Source organism: Semicossyphus pulcher, unplaced genomic scaffold (genome assembly GCF_022749685.1).
Source record: "Semicossyphus pulcher isolate SPU_LCO1_2020_fin unplaced genomic scaffold, fSemPul1.0.p SCAF_3, whole genome shotgun sequence".
In the NCBI taxonomy this organism is placed as follows: domain Eukaryota; kingdom Metazoa; phylum Chordata; class Actinopteri; order Labriformes; family Labridae; genus Semicossyphus; species Semicossyphus pulcher.
The window spans coordinates 30,876,784-30,896,167 of record NW_027211704.1 but is presented as its reverse complement, the minus strand read 5'-3'; the positions used below and the strand labels follow the sequence as shown (position 1 = coordinate 30,896,167).

The window sequence follows — 19,384 nt, the reverse complement described above, 5'->3', positions numbered from 1 at the left end:
CATGTCTACAGAAGAGGATAAGTTGCATCAATGAAATAAGCATATTGTGTCCATTACTCCCACCCACCCAGCTTTGGACCAATAGAAACTGATCCTCCTGCGGCTGTCTTACTATTTTCTGAAAGCTTTTAAAATTACTTGAACAGTCTGTCAAGTTGAGTCCACAAGCAATTTCAATAAAATGACCCTCTGTTTTACGAGTGGTATTGACATGATTCTAATTGAAATGTTTTCCTTTTTATTTAAGTATTTAGGTTGATACGTGGTATTGGTAGTGAGCATATGCTTAATCGCTGTTACGATTATGAGGGGGTCCTTCCATGTAAGAGGTCCCTGGCCCAAAAAGTTTGAGAACCCCAGCTTTAAAATGTGCACTACTTTACTTCTGACTACTTTTGCCGTCTTTGTCAAATGCAACAGAAAAATTAAAACAATTAATAACTACTTTGAAAGTCTAACGTTGGCAAGAATTTGATGTTAAGACTGACATTATAGATGGAAATCACTTCACAGTTGACCAGGTAAAAAACAAGGTATTCAATTGTTTAGAGTTTGTAATTTATATAAAGTTAAAGTGATGCTTCCATTTTCAAAAAGTATTTTTCAGGGTCTATCTACTTTTGTTTTCAGCAGAAGTTGTGTTGCTGCTTTTCCATCGGAATAGAGTCAACTGAAATTTGCCTCAGAGAATCACGACACAAAGGCGTGCAAAAGTAATAACATTTAATTCAAATAAACCCATGCAATAGGTCACCATCACCCTGATTAGATTCAACCCTTGTTATAAAATAAACATCCAAATCCATACATTGCGTTCAGTGGGCTTTTACTGTATGAGAGATGAGACAACTCAGGTTAGCCCAGAGACTAAAGAAACCAAAACAAGAACCCAAAAAACAGCAAACAAGAACAGTCACAACTCCTCCTGCTCCGACAGACCAAAGTACAGTGGTGATCCTGCGTTTAGACTCTATGTTCTCTGAAGAGAGAAAGCACAAAGACCTATAGCACCCCCCCTCCCATCCCCCTACCCTCCCCTCCCACTGGCTGCTAATAATCAATCACTATCACGAAGCGCTATGAACCATATGGCACACAGAAGACAAGTCTGAAAACATGAGTGATGAGCCAGTAGTGCCCTGTTGATACATACACCGCTGAATGTCTAGTAGCAGTTTATCCCCATGTACCGGACATGCACTCGTTTTAGAGAGGCCCGTCAAATTCACATCGTCGGGATTGCGGAAGCTGGGGAATTTGAGGCTAACGCTGGCTGGGAGATGAAGCAAAGCATTATTTTAGGGTGCTTTTGTTATCTTTCAGGGGAATCAGTTTAGGCATTCTGTAAGATGTTTAAAAGACAAATCGGAATGATCCAAACGATTAACATTTCAGCTGAAGAATAGTTGTTTTGCTGCGTGGCGAGTCGTTACCAGGGACTAACTGTGAAGAATCCAGCACACACACACATTATTGGTACACTCAATCAGGTCAATTGTTATTTTACAATCTGGATGTAGAACACAAAGATAATAAAAAATAACATTAGTAAGATGTACAGTATTCTTATTCTGTAATAATGACTGGGCACTGATAGAGGATGTAGGGTTCACCTGCACATCCTTCCCTCTGTCCAATGGGAGGCTCCCGAGGAAGGAAGAGGGAGTCGAGAGTCTTGGATTATATGATGGTTTTGTTTTTTGAAAGTGGTAGAATCAGTATTAAGTATTAAGGATGCTTTGTATGCGTGTGTATGCGTGTGTGTGCGTGTGCGTGCGTGTGCGTGTGTGTGCGTGTGTGCGTGTATGTGTGTGTGTGTGTGTGTGTGTTAGGCAGGGAGGGAATGCAGCAGGAGCATCAGTTGCTGTACACCTGGCCTTCAGGCGGCTGGGACAGCCTGTTGTTCTCTTTCGTCATCATGTGCTGCCTGAGCCCCTGCAGTACAATCCGGATGTTGTAGGAGTTTTTCCACTTGGACAGCGGTGTCACTGACTTTATGTCCACCTAAAGAGAGAGGATGGGTAGAAGTTTTAATTATAAGCACTCACAGATAAAAGAAAAACTCTTCATTGTGTGGGTATAAAATAATATGACATTATTATTAAATGCATTAATTTTTTTAGCACGATACGTAAGCGGAACAGTGCACAAATGATCTAACAATGGTGATCAAACAGGCAGGAACGGACTCTTGCTGAAATGTTGATACTCACCACACCATTTGAATTGTGTACGCCGTTCAGGTTGATCTTGTTCACAAAGCGGACAAGAGGGGGGTGGTCAGGGTATCTGGGTCCACATTCTATTTTCAGACTGTATATTCTGCTTTCATAGACAGTCTGCAATAAAAGAAAGGATGACAAGGTTTGCTTAAAGGCTGAGGCAAGGAAATTGAATGATGTGTGGTGTCCATACACTTGTTGATATAGATTTTATTTTTTCATTTAAAAAGTGGGCTGCGTCTTATATACCTGTGCAACCAATATACCAGAATAAAATGCAGAGAGAGCCATGTCATTGTGTTATGGTATTTTGTCCAGATGATGGTGCTATCTGGTTGTTAAGTGGTGACGTCACATCTCCGCATTTAACCGTTTCCGGGTCCAAGCGGCTACAATGTCCCCTATTTACTATATGCCACCGTGCTGTTTTGTGTTTTCCTCTGTGTTTTCAGCTTTTTCAAGGACATGCACTGTCATGATCGCCATTGCAGCCGCCACCCTCATAACAATCAATATTACCGTAGGCTGCCAGCTACCACTAGCTGCAGCACCGGTAGCTAGCAGGATTGCAAACTTGACATGTCGAACAATGGTTATGTTTACAAGTTCAACCAAACACTGACACACCTCTGCACAACCCTGCTGCGGTTTCTAATTTTCAAAGTTGCTAGTGCTAACACATTTGTATAGGATTTGAATTGCTGTTTTTATTCCCAAATTATATCATTTGCCTGATACTGGAACAATGTGCATTCCTCTGAGATTGGGCCAGGCAACACTGACAACCGCAGCGTGATCTGCATGAACAGCAAGTCTCAGTTTAACTTAAAGCATTTAAAAATTGCTGCATAGAATTGGCTGAGAGCATTGGAAACAAATGCCGGTGCCTAGAAACAAGCACAAGTTCTATGGTCACCTTACTCATACCACAAGTTAGTGCTTACAGATGCCAGGACCGAACTATCGACTGACAAAAAAACCCATCACATCATATTGCTTTTCCCTCATGTAAATCCACCAGCTGCAAGTTGTAGAATTGAAATGAAGTGTGCCTTTTCCAGTGTTGCTTTGCATTGAAAATCAAATTATTCTGCGAGTTTGTATTAGGTAGACAATAGTTTGGGTTAAATAACCATACACTAAATTAATATTCAGCTGACATTTCTGCGCTCTACTGTTCTGGCAACAACAATCCAGTAGAGGGTGTTCTTTAATGAAATGACTTGTGGGAGGTTCACCCAAACTACAAAAGGGGCCTGTTGCCTACCTCAGGTCACTATTTCAATGTGGTAGGTAAAAAAATAACTTGGTATTTGAAGTCAATCCTAACGTTAGAGCTTTAGTGATAGTTGCTGGGTTTTTTTCCAACGAAGCACATGCAACATGTGCCTTTCGTGCACTGATTTTTGTTGCAGTCAGATTTCTACTTATTAAGGACAAACTTAATGAAAACTAGACCTGTTAGTGATTTGAGCACACATAAAAGTTGTATATTTTTCAACACTGAACAATCCTGAACACGGTTTTGATTGTCCTTCAGGGCATTGGAGGATATTTTTTTTAATCCAATGCAATGCTGGAAGCTCATTGAAAGAGAAGAGCAGTATGATTTAGGCCTAAATAAAATGCTGTTGGCCCTGGGAGTGGCTCACCTTTGGTGGACCGATGATCATGCCATTCCAGTCAGTTAGTGACATGTCATCGTCGTCTGCCAGGCCCCAGCTCACTGTACCGTCTCCACCTCCCTTCTGACCATCCTCCAGTTCCTCCAGTAGCCGGAAGTTGCGTGGAACTATAACGCCTTCACACACAGATAAGGAATGAATTCAAAAAATGTATTACTTCTGCCTTATCACGCACTTGTAATAATATTTTGAGTGCACATCATGCTTCCTTTACAAAAGTCAATAAAGTCAGAATTTGTCATGATTGCTTAGTGAAATTAAGCTTAAGGATACTCCTACAACCTGTTAAGAGTTTTCTGACTTATACACACCCTTAGGTGTAACCTATTGAAGATCTTTAATCCTATACTTCAGCTTTCTAGCTTACCTGTTATGCAAGTTTTTTTTTGTCTTAGGCCTATAGCATGAACACTCTTAATATGATTTATTCTTGAATGCAAAAATGCATTTTTTTTCCCGCTTGCAAATACATTTAAACAATAAATGCACCATCATAATCTTGTAAATTAAAGGGATTTTTTTCCGAAATTTGAAAAGCAATTTATGTTGATGCAGAGTTATCTGTGTTGTCACTGCGAATACATTTGAATTGATAACGCTTTTCTGTGATAGCTGTGATATGTCGCTGGTTTACAGCACATATAAAACTGAAATCAAGGGTTCCCCCAAATTTTCACTTCTGAAATTTCAAAAATTTTCCATAACGTTTTACCAAATTTCCATTACAGAGTTTTTGTGTGATAACGCTAAAGTAGGTATATTTCTTGCTGGAAGGTGGCCGGAAATTTGAATATCAGAAGGGCCAAATGCATAATGAACAACGAGTGGCATTTTCATAGAGACAGTTACTGAGCCTCTGGCTGGCTGATTGGTTCCATAGATTCTTTAAGGAAATCATGATAAGCTTGCTGACCAAAGAAACTTAAAGTATGATTTAATTAATAAAACATTTCAAGACTTTTTCAAAACCTTGAGGGGATTTTTTTTTAAATCAATTTTCAAAGCCTTTTCAGGCCTGGAATACACTATTTCAAATTCCATAACTTTTCAAGGTTTTCCATGATTGTGGGAACCTTGGAAATCATTAGAATCTCAGCAAATGTCTTTGACAATAAAAAGGGGCGTTGACTGACAAACCACTTCCATGAAGCCTGTTTACAACTGTAACATTTTGTTGGCAAAACTCGCGTTTTTAAAGAAGTTCAGACTGAACACACAGATGTAGTGTTCGCTTCCAATGAATTGGCTTAACGCTCGTAAATTATCAAATTATTTTGAGTGTGTCAATATACTTATTAAATACAATAAACCTACATATATACAAAGAGCATTTGTCTTAGTTAAATGTATTCATTGAGGCGTTAAGGGAAATTCTGGTGTTTAAGGGAGAGAAACTTCGTTACAAGCTACCTTTGAGCATTTCTTCCGGAATGACTCTCCAGTTGCTGAACAGGCTGTCCTGCCGGCTAACGTTATCTTAGCAAACAACTTATCTGCCCATCATGCTAAGGACGGGCGTCACCGCATACAGAGCTGAGGAACCCACCAACACCCCAGAAAACCGTGATCTGTGGTGTGGATTTAATCCTAACGTAACCTTTTCTCTGACCGGCAAGCTTCTCAGTGGCATCTTATATTAAAGCTGATGCAGACGGCCGGGTGTTGCTCAAAGACTGAGGGTTAGCTTAGCTAGCTAATGAACCAGCTAGCAGCGTTAATGAGAGCTTTTTCTTTCACATAGAGTCCTTTAAAGAGTCAAAACTTCACAGCATATGAACTCATATGAATGGTTAAGCGTTTATGCAGCTAATGTGCTATGTTAAAAATGGTGCCCCTAAAGTAAAATTAATGAAAGATACTGTCTAAACTGTCGCTTAAGTCGACTTACCTGATCCGGCGGCGGCCGCCATTTTTGTCTCTGCCTCACGGAAACGCGCACGCACAATGATTATTTGCGCGTGTCCGCCGTCATAAAAGAGGAAGCAAGGCGTTTCATAGTTTTTTTTAGTCACATATTTTTCTTTAGTTTATATTTTTATTTCAGTTCCTCCGTTGTATTTATACCAGTTATAGTTATGCTTTCAAAACTTAGTTCCTCATTGTTACCTGTAACACTGTGGCATCAATCTTTTTCAAGACATCTTATATTACCGGTATATTACTTTACATTATATTGTGTTACTTTAGTATCATCATGATAAGTACTTTTTAAACCACTTCTTTCTTCATTTTAACTTAGTTTTTTATTTATTTTCTTATTTCGTGCTTATTATGTTATGTTCTCTAAACGTCACGGGGTTTTTTTTGTTTGTTGTCATATTATCTCACTAATGACAAAAAAAAAAAAATCTTACAAAATACAGCTGTTAGTCCATCTTTCTGTCTGGTTCAAAGAGAAGAAGTTAATGAGATATTTGATTGTCACTTGGTGCTATGTGAGTACAGATACCACTGACACAGCCCTGAGCACAATAGCGGAGGTGCTCAGGTGCTTTTTGCAAGTGCGGGTTCGCCATCTACTGGAAAATGCGAGTGGTATAAGAAATAAGGGATCATACGGGAGACTGGGGACAGTTGCACCAAGTCTCATTTTTGAAATTATAAACTGACATACTATCATTAACCTTTGTTTAAATTATTCTAAACTAACTGTTATTTTTTATTCTTGTTTTTCTGGCTTCTAAGTGACTGGGTTAGCATTGGTCAAAGTCTGTGTGTCTAGCTAGCTCATAATGCTCTGTCATGGCTGATAAGATGAGGACAGTTCCAACATCTATTAATGGAAAAATGTACAATAAAAATTTGTAAAATGTAATGTTGTTCTTTTCTTCTTGTCTCACACTGAAAAAAAGGAATTAAGCAGATCTGTAACATCTGTAGCCTACATTAATTTTAGGGACGCCTACACTATGCATAAACTAAAAACACTTTCAGCAGAATAAAGACATCTCTAAAATTAAAATTAATAAGTTAAATTATGAAATCAATAAGGTTGGCTTCTTTTGGTCATTTAGAAATGTTCCTCTGTTTTTCTTTCTAAATACAGTATTAGGAGTATTCAATTCTCAGCAAATCACGGGATGTTGATGTCATTTTTCCAAGATGACCGAGAGCAGTCGCCAATGCAAAAGAAATTTGTGATAAAATTAAAACATGTTAAACATATTTTAAAATGGACGACTCACTTATATTATGCTGAAAACACACGGGCAAATAAATAAATAAATTGAGCTTTCAAAGGATTTTTACTTTTTACTTTTTCACCAACTATCCACCTATAAAACAAATCTAGACAGCAAAAGAACCTGACCTCATGATGCATTTAATAGCTTAGGCACTTTGTATCATATTGTTTGATCTGTGTTGCTTTTTATTCATTTATTTTTTAACAAGATAAGATAAGATAAGTTAAGCTTTATTGATCCCCCACAGGGGAAATTTACTCGTTACAGCAGCCCACAAAGCAGGCAATTTAAATAAATAAAAAAAGACAAAAAGTAAGTGGCAATAAAAAGATTTAAAAAATATGACAATATAAATAATAACAGTAACAAAAATAATTAAAAAACTATTCACACATTTTTCCTTGTCAAAAGATCCAGGGGTTATTTTTCTGCTCAGATAATTTTCATTTTTTAAAATTAAAAACACACATGGTGTGTTGTATTATGATTAAAACCAGTATGAGATAATATATTGCACAGTGTAGCAGAAATTATTGCACATAATTATTGCATAACATGATGAACTATGTGTGGAAAGGAGAATATGTATAATTGTAGTATGAATGTTGGATGATAATTACAGTACAAATATTATCATGAGGTTTTATAAAGTCACTTTTTATGTTTGTTTTGCTAAATAATAAACACTGCTGAAAAGCGGAGTAAGTGGTGGTCTCAAAGGATCTGTTTTGAGCAAATGGAGCAAATTATTAGACATTTTTCATATCCTTCTGATGTTGTGTGACATACAAATAGCCACATGGTGGTGCTATTGGATATGAAGCCTCACCATCAGTTTTTCATTGGCTCAGGGATAAACTTTTGACCAAATGTAGTTTACACTTTGGGAAAAACCCACCCATTAAAACAAATATGGATGCTGATTTAATTCTATGCTAACTGTTCTGACTGGTGTCTTCTTATTATTACTGTAGTTAAAAATTGTACATGTTTTGCTTTGACCACTTTATTGAGGACGGCATAATAAATCACCTTCCTCCCATTGTTACTGTCAAAGTATAAAATAGAGCTGCAGACTGCTTGTTTGTGCTGGGGGGGGGGTTACTATTGCAACTTTCACTGTACATCCTGTGCAAAAATAACACAAACAAATCAAATAAATAAATATCTATAGTCCAGCTGCTGAGTGATATCTTGTTTGTACTTAGGCAGTTCTTCTGGTACTTTCTGTCTCAGGGGATGCTGCTGCAAATCCCCATAACAAAACAACCCCTGGTAAAATAACATCTTACATCATGGCAGGTTTCTAAGACCCGTGAACTGTTCATTCAATCTAAAAGGAGACTAAGGTGATGTATAACTATCACGTCAGCTGTAAATATCTATGACAAACTTAAAAAATGGATATCAGGTCATTGATTGAAAGTTGTCCTGCAAATATACTCCATGAATTAGAGCTGAGGCTGGAGTGTCTGTCACTGTTTGGGTATGTGATAATTAGCATATTAGGAGAGAGGGGGGGTTGCCCTCTGACCCACACCTCCCCCAGCCATCCAGCGCCTACCAACCAGACTCCCACCCTCCCTCCCCCATCCCAGCCCTCCCACCCAGCCTCTCTAACGACAAGTTGGTTCTCAGTGACCGCGAGCTGTGTGTGTGTGTGTGTGTGTGTGTGTGTGTGTGTGTGTGTGTAAGTTTGGAGATGAATGGGTCAGTGTTTTTCACAGGGACATGAATACAGTGTGTTGCTCCTGACAGACAGACGTGCTCATTCACACTACAACTTTTTCACTTTTCAGACTCACTTCTCTCTCCCTCTGCGATGAATGCAGGCCTGTGCTTAGAAAGGAAAACACAAATCCACACAAACAGCCATAGCCTAGATTTCCTGGGTATGAGATGTTACTGAAAACTTTTTAAAAACTTTATTACCTACCTAAAATGTTATGTATATAGATGGCTAATTGCTGCATCAAGTAAATATGACATGTTTTAAATGTCTTCACCTTTTTGTTTAAATGCAAATTTGTTAGATATAGATCCACTTCTCAGCATTTAATCTTTATCTTTATTCCTTATTTCATTGTATATACTGTATAATGCACATATTTGACATGTTTTCTTACTTCTATTTAAGACCATATATTTCTCCATGCCTCTTTCTGTGTCAGAGCAACTGTAACACATGAACCCCCCCCCAGAGATAAATAAGATAAATAATATTTCTGATTCTGATTCTTTCCTAAAGCTCATTTATACAGTTCATCACACAGTGTGTGTCTAATTGTGTTCTGCTTCTGTATTTGTTTTGACAAATGGACGTATGACTCTCTTGTGCTGTAACCTTACACATAGTTGTGTAAAGTTATCTGGTTTACCAAACCAGAGATATGAGAGACATTTCATGTGTGTCAGAGGATTTTTACAACGTTATATAAGAACTGGTTTTATAAAAAAATGTGATTTACTTGCTATATGTTGGAGGAGATGAGCAGATATGTAATGATAAAGCATTTCTCCATCGATATTGAGAGATATCTTGCATTCATAATATGTTAGGGCTCATTAATGAGGATGAAAATGATGTGAATCATACTCTGTGGCCTTCACAGCATGTAATGTAGTGTAAGCACCGTAATCTTCTGTTTTTACAAAGACATCTGTTCATCCCTTCAGCAGAGTCTGACTCAGAACGAGAATTAATTCCAAAGAGCATTGGTCTTCATTTTAACTAAAAGAAGAACAAAACTGCCTTGAAAGTTTAATGACACAATGCATCAGCATTTTGGGGAAAATAGAACTTCTTACCAACATATTTTGATCTTACATTTTGGCTTCTATTGCACTACTACGAAGAGTAAAAGTGCAATGTTTTGATTGCAATATTTGCAGATATGTATTTATAAAGGAATATCATAGCTGCTGTAGTATAGTGGAGACTAGAGCAGAGCACACCCTGCTGTTGTTATCTTGTCCTTGAACCGGGTTTTTTTTTGAAGACTGGCAATGGCGGGTGGGGCTGAGTGATCTTTGAAGTGAGTGTGACTTATCCAGCTTCAGTTTAGCTTCATTACAGGAGAATTAAGAGAGGGGAGATAAAAGGCGTCTTTTCACAAGAGGGGACAAAGATACAGAGGGAGAGAGAGAGTGGGAGAGAGATCGTCCTCGAAGGGTTTTGTGATCTCTGTGTGGTCTTTATTGAAATGCATGTGATGTTTCAGATCGTTACACGTCCTCTGTAAACGCAGGGATGAGGACTGAACAACATCAATGAACATAGGACAAAGATTACAGCTTTACTTTCAGCCATTCCAGCTTAATTCTTAATGAATCCTTGTCATATACTCTATTACAGCTTTAGGCTGGTGCAAGAAAATCTCTTTATTTATTAATCTTTAATTTTCTGCTATTGGCGGACTTAACAGTTTTCCTATAGAGCTTGGAAACATAAAAGCAGTTGTATTAAATAATGGGACATGCATCCCCTGGGGTCCTGGAGAGAGATAGGTAGATGTCAAATACACTGAAATCAGTGTATCTACACAAAAGCATGTACCTTTAAAAAAGCATCAGCTGCATCGACCTGACAATGTATTTACTGTTAGGTGGTTTATTGCTGATGCTATGATAGTTTATAATGTAGGTCTGTGATGACAAACTTTGGGGAAAAGAGCTGAATGGGATGCATTTCTCTGGTTGGCCAGAAGGGGTCCACCATGTACAAGTCATATCCCGCTAATGCTGCCTTCAAATGCTGTGGGAAATGTTGTATTTACAGTACATGGCAGCACACATAAACCCCCACACAGTGAAAGCCTAAATATTACAAGACCGAACTCCATTCCTCTCTGCTCTGTGTGAACTAACTACGGTTTGGTAGTTTAGATTTTGAGTTGCAATATGTTGGCAGAGAACAGTTCAAATCGTCTATAATAGAGATGCACAATATTGCATTTTTTACCGATATCTGATATGCCAATATTTTTCAACCCTTTTTGCTGATTTCAATACCGATATAATAGCACATGTTTTTTTCCACTTAATTGCAGAGAACATTAAGTCTCCCCTGTAATGGAATTTATATCATGCCTACTTTTATTGTAGTGGCCCACTGGCAGATGCAGAAATAACATGATACAGTGCTTTTTAAAATGTACACATTCACAACTTAGTTTATGTACAAAATGCCATATTTATATGTATGTAACATTTTCTTTCAAATTAAACTTTAATATTCGTCAAGCTTTTTTAGGGAATCATCGAGCATTTAGTTATAATTAAAGCGTTGTTTTATTGGCGGCAAACAACGGCTGAAAAATGACATATCTGCCAATACATAATCTGCAGATACCAATAACGTACCAATAATATCTTGCATCCCTATAATCAACAGAGGTGTGTTCAAAAGCTATAGTTTTGTTTTCACTTATGTTTAGTACAAGTAATGTCCTTTAAAACTTTTCAATAGTCCTTGAAATGTACCTGATCTGGTTTGGTGGGCACAAGTTGCTTGGTTCTTAAAAGTACGAGGAGCCCGTGAATGCAGCACGCTATATCCCCCTTTGCCAAACCCCTTTTTACGCCTGTGGAGAGCTGGCCGCTGAAAGCCCCAAATCATTGCCACCACCACTTACCGGCTACATGTGGGGGAGAAACCTGCTGGGTGAAACCAAGCAGAGGAAAGAAACAAAACTAAGCGGGACTTTTTACTGCACGGAATAACTGCACTGATTTTTTTCAGTAAGGTGTGTAAACCAGTCAAAGTTGGATGCCTCAGAGGAGATTTGCAAGTCTGGACTGAATGGCAATGGAATTTGAGATCTCGTAACCTCGAGAAACTACCTTATCGGTCTCGGGTAATTTGTCTGCGTGTGAAAGCACCGGTCCTGCACAGATTGGATATTCTGAATGAAAACGGTGAAAAGTTGTTTGCTTCGCTGTAACGAGGAGTAAGCCAGCGTTTGGAGCAAGTGACTGAAGAGTTGTTCTCAGGACAAGGTGAGTGGCACACTGGGCTGTGTAGTCCGCCTCTTCTGAGCAGAAGCTACTTTTGCTGTTATTTATCAGTTTAAATTACAATTGCGTGTTTGTCCAATTGTTTTCCCTCTGAATTAATGACTTTGTCTCGTGACAGTATCGATAAAGTTTTTTTGTTGCAACTTCTTCATAAACATCATTATGTGTGTAGTTAAACACTTGCTAATATTTGCTAATTAATCTACACAAACTGTTAACTTAACGCTAAGAGAGCCCAATGTAGCGCAATAACTGGTGAGCAGTGTGCTTCACGCAAGTTAACTAACTTATCCAGTAGGCTACACTTCCTCTAGGCGTTGTTGCTCCAGGCTATAAATAATGTTAATTCGTTTTGGAGGTGTGAACACTCTTTAACAGTAATTCATTAAGAAGTGACCAGTGGTGGACGAAGTACACAACTTCATTAATTGAGTCAAAGTATAGATATTCCTGGTCCAATATTACTCCAATACAAGTGAAAGTTGCTCAGTAAAATTATTACTTGAGTTAAAGTACTGGAGCACTTGCTTTTAAAAATACTTAAAGCTCCTGTGAGGTGTTTTTCAATGGTTATGAAACGGGCTGAAATTAATTCCGATGACTCTATATGACCTACAAAAGCAAACCAGACTATCGCAACAATATTTATTATTTCTATATAGTTATTTTTAATGCCTGAAACCGCTGGCGGGGGTAGGTGTCACACGAAACGATCAACTGCACGCTGCCTTTACATTTTTCAGGGCATAAATTGCAGGACAAAGTCAGCAAAGAGATAAGACGTGCGGCTTTGTCCACAGGGGGCTCCAGAATCAACACAAACCGAAAGTTCCTCACAGGAGCTTAAAATATTCAAATTACTTGAAAAAAATTATTTTCACATTATTTTCATATGTTATATTTTCACAATATATGAGTGCAGTCCAGAATACATGGAAGATAGCCATCGTTACCAGCACTAAATGCACCGCTTGATCTGAGTGACGTCTGCTTTGTGTTTGCTCTACCTTAACCATGGAGACGCTCGAGGTACAGGTACAGCAACACCACTTAGACAAAGCACATGCAGAACTACACAAACACAGTTCATTGTCTTTCGAAAATTAATCTGATGACTTTGGAGCAAAAGTTGCAAGTAACAGGAACATGCATAGAAATGTAGTGGAGTCAAAAGTACGATATTTGTCTTTAAAATGTAGTGAAGTAAAAGTAATAAGTTTCCCCCAAAAATAATACTCAAGTAAAGTACAGCACTCTCAAGTACATTTACTTTGTTACTGTCCACCCCTGGAAGTGAGCTCAAAAAAATCTCCAACACTAGCATGTGCTGATAAAGTCTCAAAATCATCGTTATTTAAACAAAAAGGCATACACAACAACTAATATACCAGCAGAAGTTCACTTAACTCGTCCTCGGTTCATGTCTTTGATGGACAAAGTCAATTTTACTCGGGTTTCTTTATTCAAACTGTGCAGTTTCTGTCAATCATTAACTTCCTCACGTTTTCTACGACCAAAATAGTTGGTTTTCCCATTAAAGTAGTCACATTTCATCTCTATAAAACCCATTACAATTTACAATCAACCTAACAAGGATTGTGAGATTTTTTTTTTACCAGTTAATTGTGCCCCATTTCTGTAAAATGTATGTGCCGAATTTACTGTAAAAGCCTAATAGTTCATGTAATTCATGCTAATTTTATTGAGTGTTTGTGTTTGTTCTTACTTGGACTTACCAAATCCTAATCGGTCAACTTCTGCATGCTCATCTGCTCATGGAACAGCAGAAATTAGTCTTACACTTTCAAAAACATACAGGTGACCATATAACATATAATAGTATAAATAGAATCAGTTTGAAAAACATAGATATTAATGAATAGTATATCTTTAACCTTTTAAAGAGCAACAATGAACAGCAGCACTATAAGTAGTATTTTATACATGAAGTAGAAAAACAATTTAGGTTGACCGTAGATCTAGTTTATACAGTGGCCTGTCTTTAAACTATAGTATAATCATATATATGTTTATAATCTGTAGGTACATGCATGTTAAGTGTTGCAGGCTTATTGCATTGGGATTGTTTCTAACACCATATGAGTGATTTAACTGTTTATGAGAGTGGTGGCTTGTGGAAAGATAGATGTTTATTTTACAAACACAAAATGTGCCAAGTGTCAGTTAACTACAGCACAGATGGAGACAGAGATATCATTTTCAATTAGCAAGTCATTGGAATTGAGAACTGTAGTGCAAACCAGGATGATCATTCCACCAAAATAACTCCAATTTATTAATACAGTTGTCAGTGAAAATGCCACCTTCATACAAGCTTAAAGGCATTAACTGAAGTACAAGTTAATGTAAGCAATCACCTGGAGTAATGTGTGCTATGGTTGATAATTGTCCTCTTAAAGGTCTTCTGCAGCGCTTCATTTTTTTTTCTTCTTAATATAGTTCCTTCACTTGTGCAGTATAAACACACTCTTGGTTACAAGTGTCATGGCTGACAGTTCATCAGAGGGGCGCCCAGTGAGAGTGTGTTGTTGTGTCCCAGGGGTGTTGATCTCCTCTCACAGTCTGGTGCCTTCTTAAGCCACGTCCATCTGCTCCAATTGCCTCATAACATAATTGATGGCTTAGTATAAGCCAGGAAATGAGATGGTATGTACCCTCCAGATGATGATGATGATTGCTCATTTATTTCAGATTGTGGGAAGCTCTGGGAAAACTGGGATGAGCCCAGACATTGTTCATTCTTGCTCTGGTGGGTGCTCACATTATTGTCTGTGCCTTTAAATGGAAACAAATTTTCCTACAATGAAACAAAACACAGAATGCCATTTTATTACATAAAAAACATCTCTGTATTTTGTTAATAACTTCAAATAATTAGGAAAAACATGTAAGACCAACTTGTTTTGGGATTAAGTTATTTTTGACAGCAGAATGGAGCCGGTGTATCTGCACTAAAATAGAAAGGATGTTTAAGTGGAGGCTCTGAGACTTGAGTGGAGACCATGTTTTCATTGCCCCTGAAGTGAAACACTGTTTATTATCAGAACTAGTAGCTGGCACGTTTTCATACTTGTACCTGGATAAAGTCAGACACCAGCACTCAGAGCTGTCTGGACTTGTAAAATGACCTTTGGCCTTGTGTATAAATGCCGTCATTATGTGTGTACATTTTCCCTTTAGAGGCTTGACCCGCAGTGACCTACGATGGGAAAAAAAGCAATTTTAAAAGGGTGCCAGATCAATAAAAAGGACTATTTGTTGTTTCAATCTTTCCACTAAGGAAGGCATGCAGAAAAAAATAAAACCTTGCATTGCAAACCGTGCCACTGGAATTTCAAGGGTTGACATTAAAGAAGAATTTATGGGCAGTTCTTCTGTTGTGTAGAATCTGTGGAAGAACAAAGAAGAAATAGTTCAACTTACGATGGAGACTTTAAAAGTTGTCAACACTTAAACTTTTTCATTTGTCAATATTAAACTAATCAGATTTCTTTCATGCAATTAATTTCACTTAATTGTTAAGTAACAACGTCACAGATGGCCGCATTTAACAGACGGGGATTTGTGACAGCAGAGGTGGTTAAGTGCCTCTCCAATAAACAAGATTCACTTTACAAATTCTGTCACAGTCAAGGTGCCAAAGGTCAAAAGGTGAAGGGGGGGTTGGGTGTCGACTGCTCTTGTGGTCTGTGTCTGGCAACTGGAGGGACTGCATGGAGCATGTGGTGTCAGATCCTTTTATCATAACCCTGCTACCAGCCAAACATCCTTGTAAAAAAACTTAATCAGATGGTGTCATCTGCCAAACTGAGGCTGTGAGGGCAATGTTTGTTTTGTAGGATACAGGCCTGTTTGTGATAGTTATGATTTTAAAATAGTGAGCATCTTCCAGCCACTGACAAATGATTGCTCGGCCTTTCAAGAGTAAATCCGCTGCCTGCACCGATTATATTTTACGAGTATTTGCCTGATTGCTGGGGCTAATTTCCCACCTTGAGGAGAAACAGGATCTGACAAGCATGTCTACTTTACACAGCGATTTACCAGGTGTGTCGGTTAAATTTGTTTATACATCTTTCACTCCACTATGTCTTTCACTTTTAGTGAAATACCATGAATGCCTTTGAGGAGAGAATTAGAAGGTATGTGGTTTATCCCATTTTTGAGCAATGTTGTCTGAATTTGGGTCCTTGTCATTAGCCATTTTTATGTAAAGATGCGTAACTCGAGCAGTAAAGAAGCTCTGCTGTTGGCCAGCGTAATTGTTTTTCATACTGAACCAAATAACGCCACCATATCGCTGCCTCAGTGTGTGATTTTACACAGCTTGTTGGCTTTACAAGAGCCAAAAAGGCTTGACGCTTTCATCAGCACTAGCGTCACGTGCACACACACAGTTCTCCCCCATTTTCATACACCTCAGTTTGGCTCTGTTACTACCTCTGCTGCTGGCTAAATAATTGAAAGACTTGGCCCCCTCATTCGGCCTCCATACCTTTGATACTTAATGTAAAGGCAGAATAATGGCGTAACAGTCCCTCCTTGAACAAGTTGTGTAAAATGGCCTATTAAGGCTTAGCTTTTGCACCACCTTAGAGTGTGATTTGTAACAGCTATAAATACAAGTTTGCCATCGTTTGAAGAATCTCCATTCAAACTATATCGTTAAAAACAATTAAAGGAGCACGTATTTGCAATGGCACACCTGGTCTATCATTAATGTTAGGTTTTGTGAAGGTAGATCATGGTTTCCGTATGGATTGTGATCGTTGGATGTCTCCTGTCTTACAATGAACAAATATAACAGTATGCTATGTTATTTTGACCATACCAATTCTAACTGAAAACATCAATATTATATCTGTTATATTAATTTCTTTGAGTAGTTCAGTGTGATCCCCCATTTTAATATCTTCAAACCTCAATTCTCTTTACTTTCTTAATAGATTAATTGGAGCAGAAATCTGCAGAGAGGAAAAACATGGGGTGATCATTCCCTGCACCCATTTTTATCTTTCCCATTGGAGAGCACGATCACCCCAAAAGGGATTAAAGTTACAAGTTGTTGTGAAAGGCCAGTGGAGATTCGACATGTGAACGCTCGGCTTGCCTGGCAGGGGTCTAGAGCTCTTCAGCTCACATAGCGAGATTAAATACTCAATTTAATTATGTCATTGAGCATTAAGTCACTAACCTTATCAGAGCGGTCTGGCTGTTTAATAGGGCTTTGTAAGCCAACAGATGCACCGAGATTAGGGACAATATGCTAGTGGTGCAAACTCGGAGCGGAGGGATAAAAGACGGGCAAGGAATCTGATACGAGGTGCCCCCTCCTGCTAGATACCACCACCACCACCACCTCAAGATAGCAGACATTAAATATAGCCTCATACAAGAAGAGTGCAGTGTGTAAGTGTCAGTGTAAGAGGGAAATTGTTTAAAGATAGTTAAATGCATCATTAAATGAAATTAGTAGCTCTGCGCATGTACTGTACTTTTGTTTTGAGCTGTGGCAGTGTTACATTTGCATATTCATGCAGTGATTATGCACATTTGTACGTACAAACACTGAGATAAAAGAAAAAAACAACTCAGAGCGGCTGAGTTAGTTTTTTTGCATATTGATGGAGAGTTTCGGGCTGATTAAAGAAATCCCCTAAAGTCGCAGCAACATGAATATATGATGATTTCCTCCTGTCTCTCTTTGCTAACGGGTAGGCCTGCGTGAGGAGTGCTGCTGTGCCCGGAGACTCAGACTCCTCTCCGGTTACTGCGAGTCACACTTGGAGTAACTTACATCTCTCTGTATATTGCCTGAGGTGAACATTACAACACACAGCCCTAAGCTGGACAGGATACAGCTCCTGTCTTTCCTTGTCTGTTATCTGAATCAGCAAAGTCTTGATTTTTTTTTTGGGTGGGGTGAGCATTTTCTTTGATATTAAGAGCAGCGATAACCCTCCTCAGGACTCTCTGAGGATTTAATTAGACAGGGAGGCCTGTTCATTATTCAGATATGTAAATGGGAACCCAGATACATGAAGTGCTGTGGATTGTTAAATAGATTTGAGTGTTGAAATCCCTTTGAAGCAGCGACTGAAGTGCTCTGTAAGACTGTGAATTATTAACTCATCAGGGTATGCCGCTCATTGTGTGTGTGTGTGTGTGTGTGTGTGTGTGTGTGTGTGTCTATGTGTCTATGTGTACTCTGTTCTGTCATGAATGAGGCTTGTGTGTTTGCTTAAGGTCAGAGTTGTAACAGGGGTACATATGATTTGATGGTTTACACAAGCCGGGTCTGTTTCTTGAGCTTGAACTTGACTGACTGAGAACTTTTAAGTACCAGAGCATCAAAACTTTGGTAATTGAAAGATTTTGTGTGAAAATTCCCCGCCTTTATACCCAAACTGCAAAGGGTGAAATAGGACACGATTAAAGTGATTGAGAGTTGGGAGAGGTTCAAGGCTTGGTAAAAGAGATATATTGAGCTAGCTTAAGTCGGTGGTGTTATCCCAATCGTCAGTGAAGTAAAAGTTTTTTATTTTCTACATAGAAAATGCTACAGGCTCAAAGTCCAATAATGAATTGGTAAACAGATAGGGACTGTGCACATGGTTCTGTTTACTCTCTAATTTAAGTTGCTTCGGTACAATTTGGTGTTTCGGTGGCAGACCTTGTCTGGACCAGATGTGATGTGATCTTTTTGTGTTGACATCTAATCTGATAAGTGTTTGGCTGGATTCAGTGTGGTTGTGGTTCACCCTCTCCCCTGGAGGCACATCTCCTCTGTATTTGCTTCATTTAGGTTTTTGAACAAGTATGAAAGTTTTGCACGTCGACATTGAACAAGAAGTTACCTGTATTCAACTCCATGTGTAGGTTCAAACCTCTTTAAACACTAGCCCAGCTGGTCCAAGGATTTGCTGCTGTGTTTCAAGAGGGATTAACAATGGATGCATCAACAGAAAGGCTGAAACAGAAGACAACACTTTTTGGAAACCTCATTCAATATTTAGTAGTTAAAATTAGCTTACCAGATTAATTCTAAATTTCTGCAGTAAAGCATGTTGAAAAAAATGTTTGCAAATGCTCTGAAGTATGCCTCTAATTCATTGACTGTATAAAAGATGGACGACATGACAGCTCCCTATAAGTGAAGCCAAACCCTCTCTATCACCCCCTGCTGACTGGCTGCAGTATAGGTCATAAAGCCCGCCTCCTCCATGTTAACAGATGGGACATGAGTCATCATAAA

At 38.5% G+C, this 19,384-nt stretch overlaps 1 protein-coding gene and 1 long non-coding RNA gene across 2 annotated transcripts in view; one reads left to right on the top strand and one right to left on the bottom strand.

Moving 5' to 3' along the window:
* Window positions 1–706: 706 nt before the first annotated feature.
* ube2v1 (ubiquitin-conjugating enzyme E2 variant 1) lies at window positions 707–5,850 on the bottom strand. Its single transcript, XM_069678796.1, has 4 exons — window positions 5,796–5,850; window positions 3,875–4,023; window positions 2,214–2,339; window positions 707–2,004 (listed from the first exon to the last, which is right to left on the bottom strand). Exons 1-4 carry the CDS (start codon window positions 5,815–5,817, stop codon window positions 1,858–1,860), a joined length of 444 nt encoding a protein of 147 aa, XP_069534897.1. The 5' UTR covers window positions 5,818–5,850; the 3' UTR covers window positions 707–1,857.
* A 6,086-nt stretch (window positions 5,851–11,936) lies between these two features.
* Window positions 11,937–19,384, top strand: part of LOC138605383 (uncharacterized) — a 43,956-nt gene continuing 36,508 nt past the window's right edge. The window contains exon 1 of the long non-coding RNA XR_011309320.1: window positions 11,937–12,090. This is a non-coding gene — a long non-coding RNA (uncharacterized lncRNA). The remainder of the gene's footprint in view (window positions 12,091–19,384) is intronic.

Excerpts from the sequence above, each read along its gene's own strand:
- ube2v1 (XM_069678796.1), bottom strand. The coding sequence starts at position 5,817 with ATGGCGGCCGCCGCCGGATCAG. Across the intron at positions 4,024-5,795 it reads GGCGGCCGCCGCCGGATCAG|GCGTTATAGTTCCACGCAAC; the intron begins GTAAGTCGACTT and ends CTGTGTGTGAAG. Across the intron at positions 2,005-2,213 it reads TACACAATTCAAATGGTGTG|GTGGACATAAAGTCAGTGAC; the intron begins GTGAGTATCAAC and ends CTCTCTCTTTAG.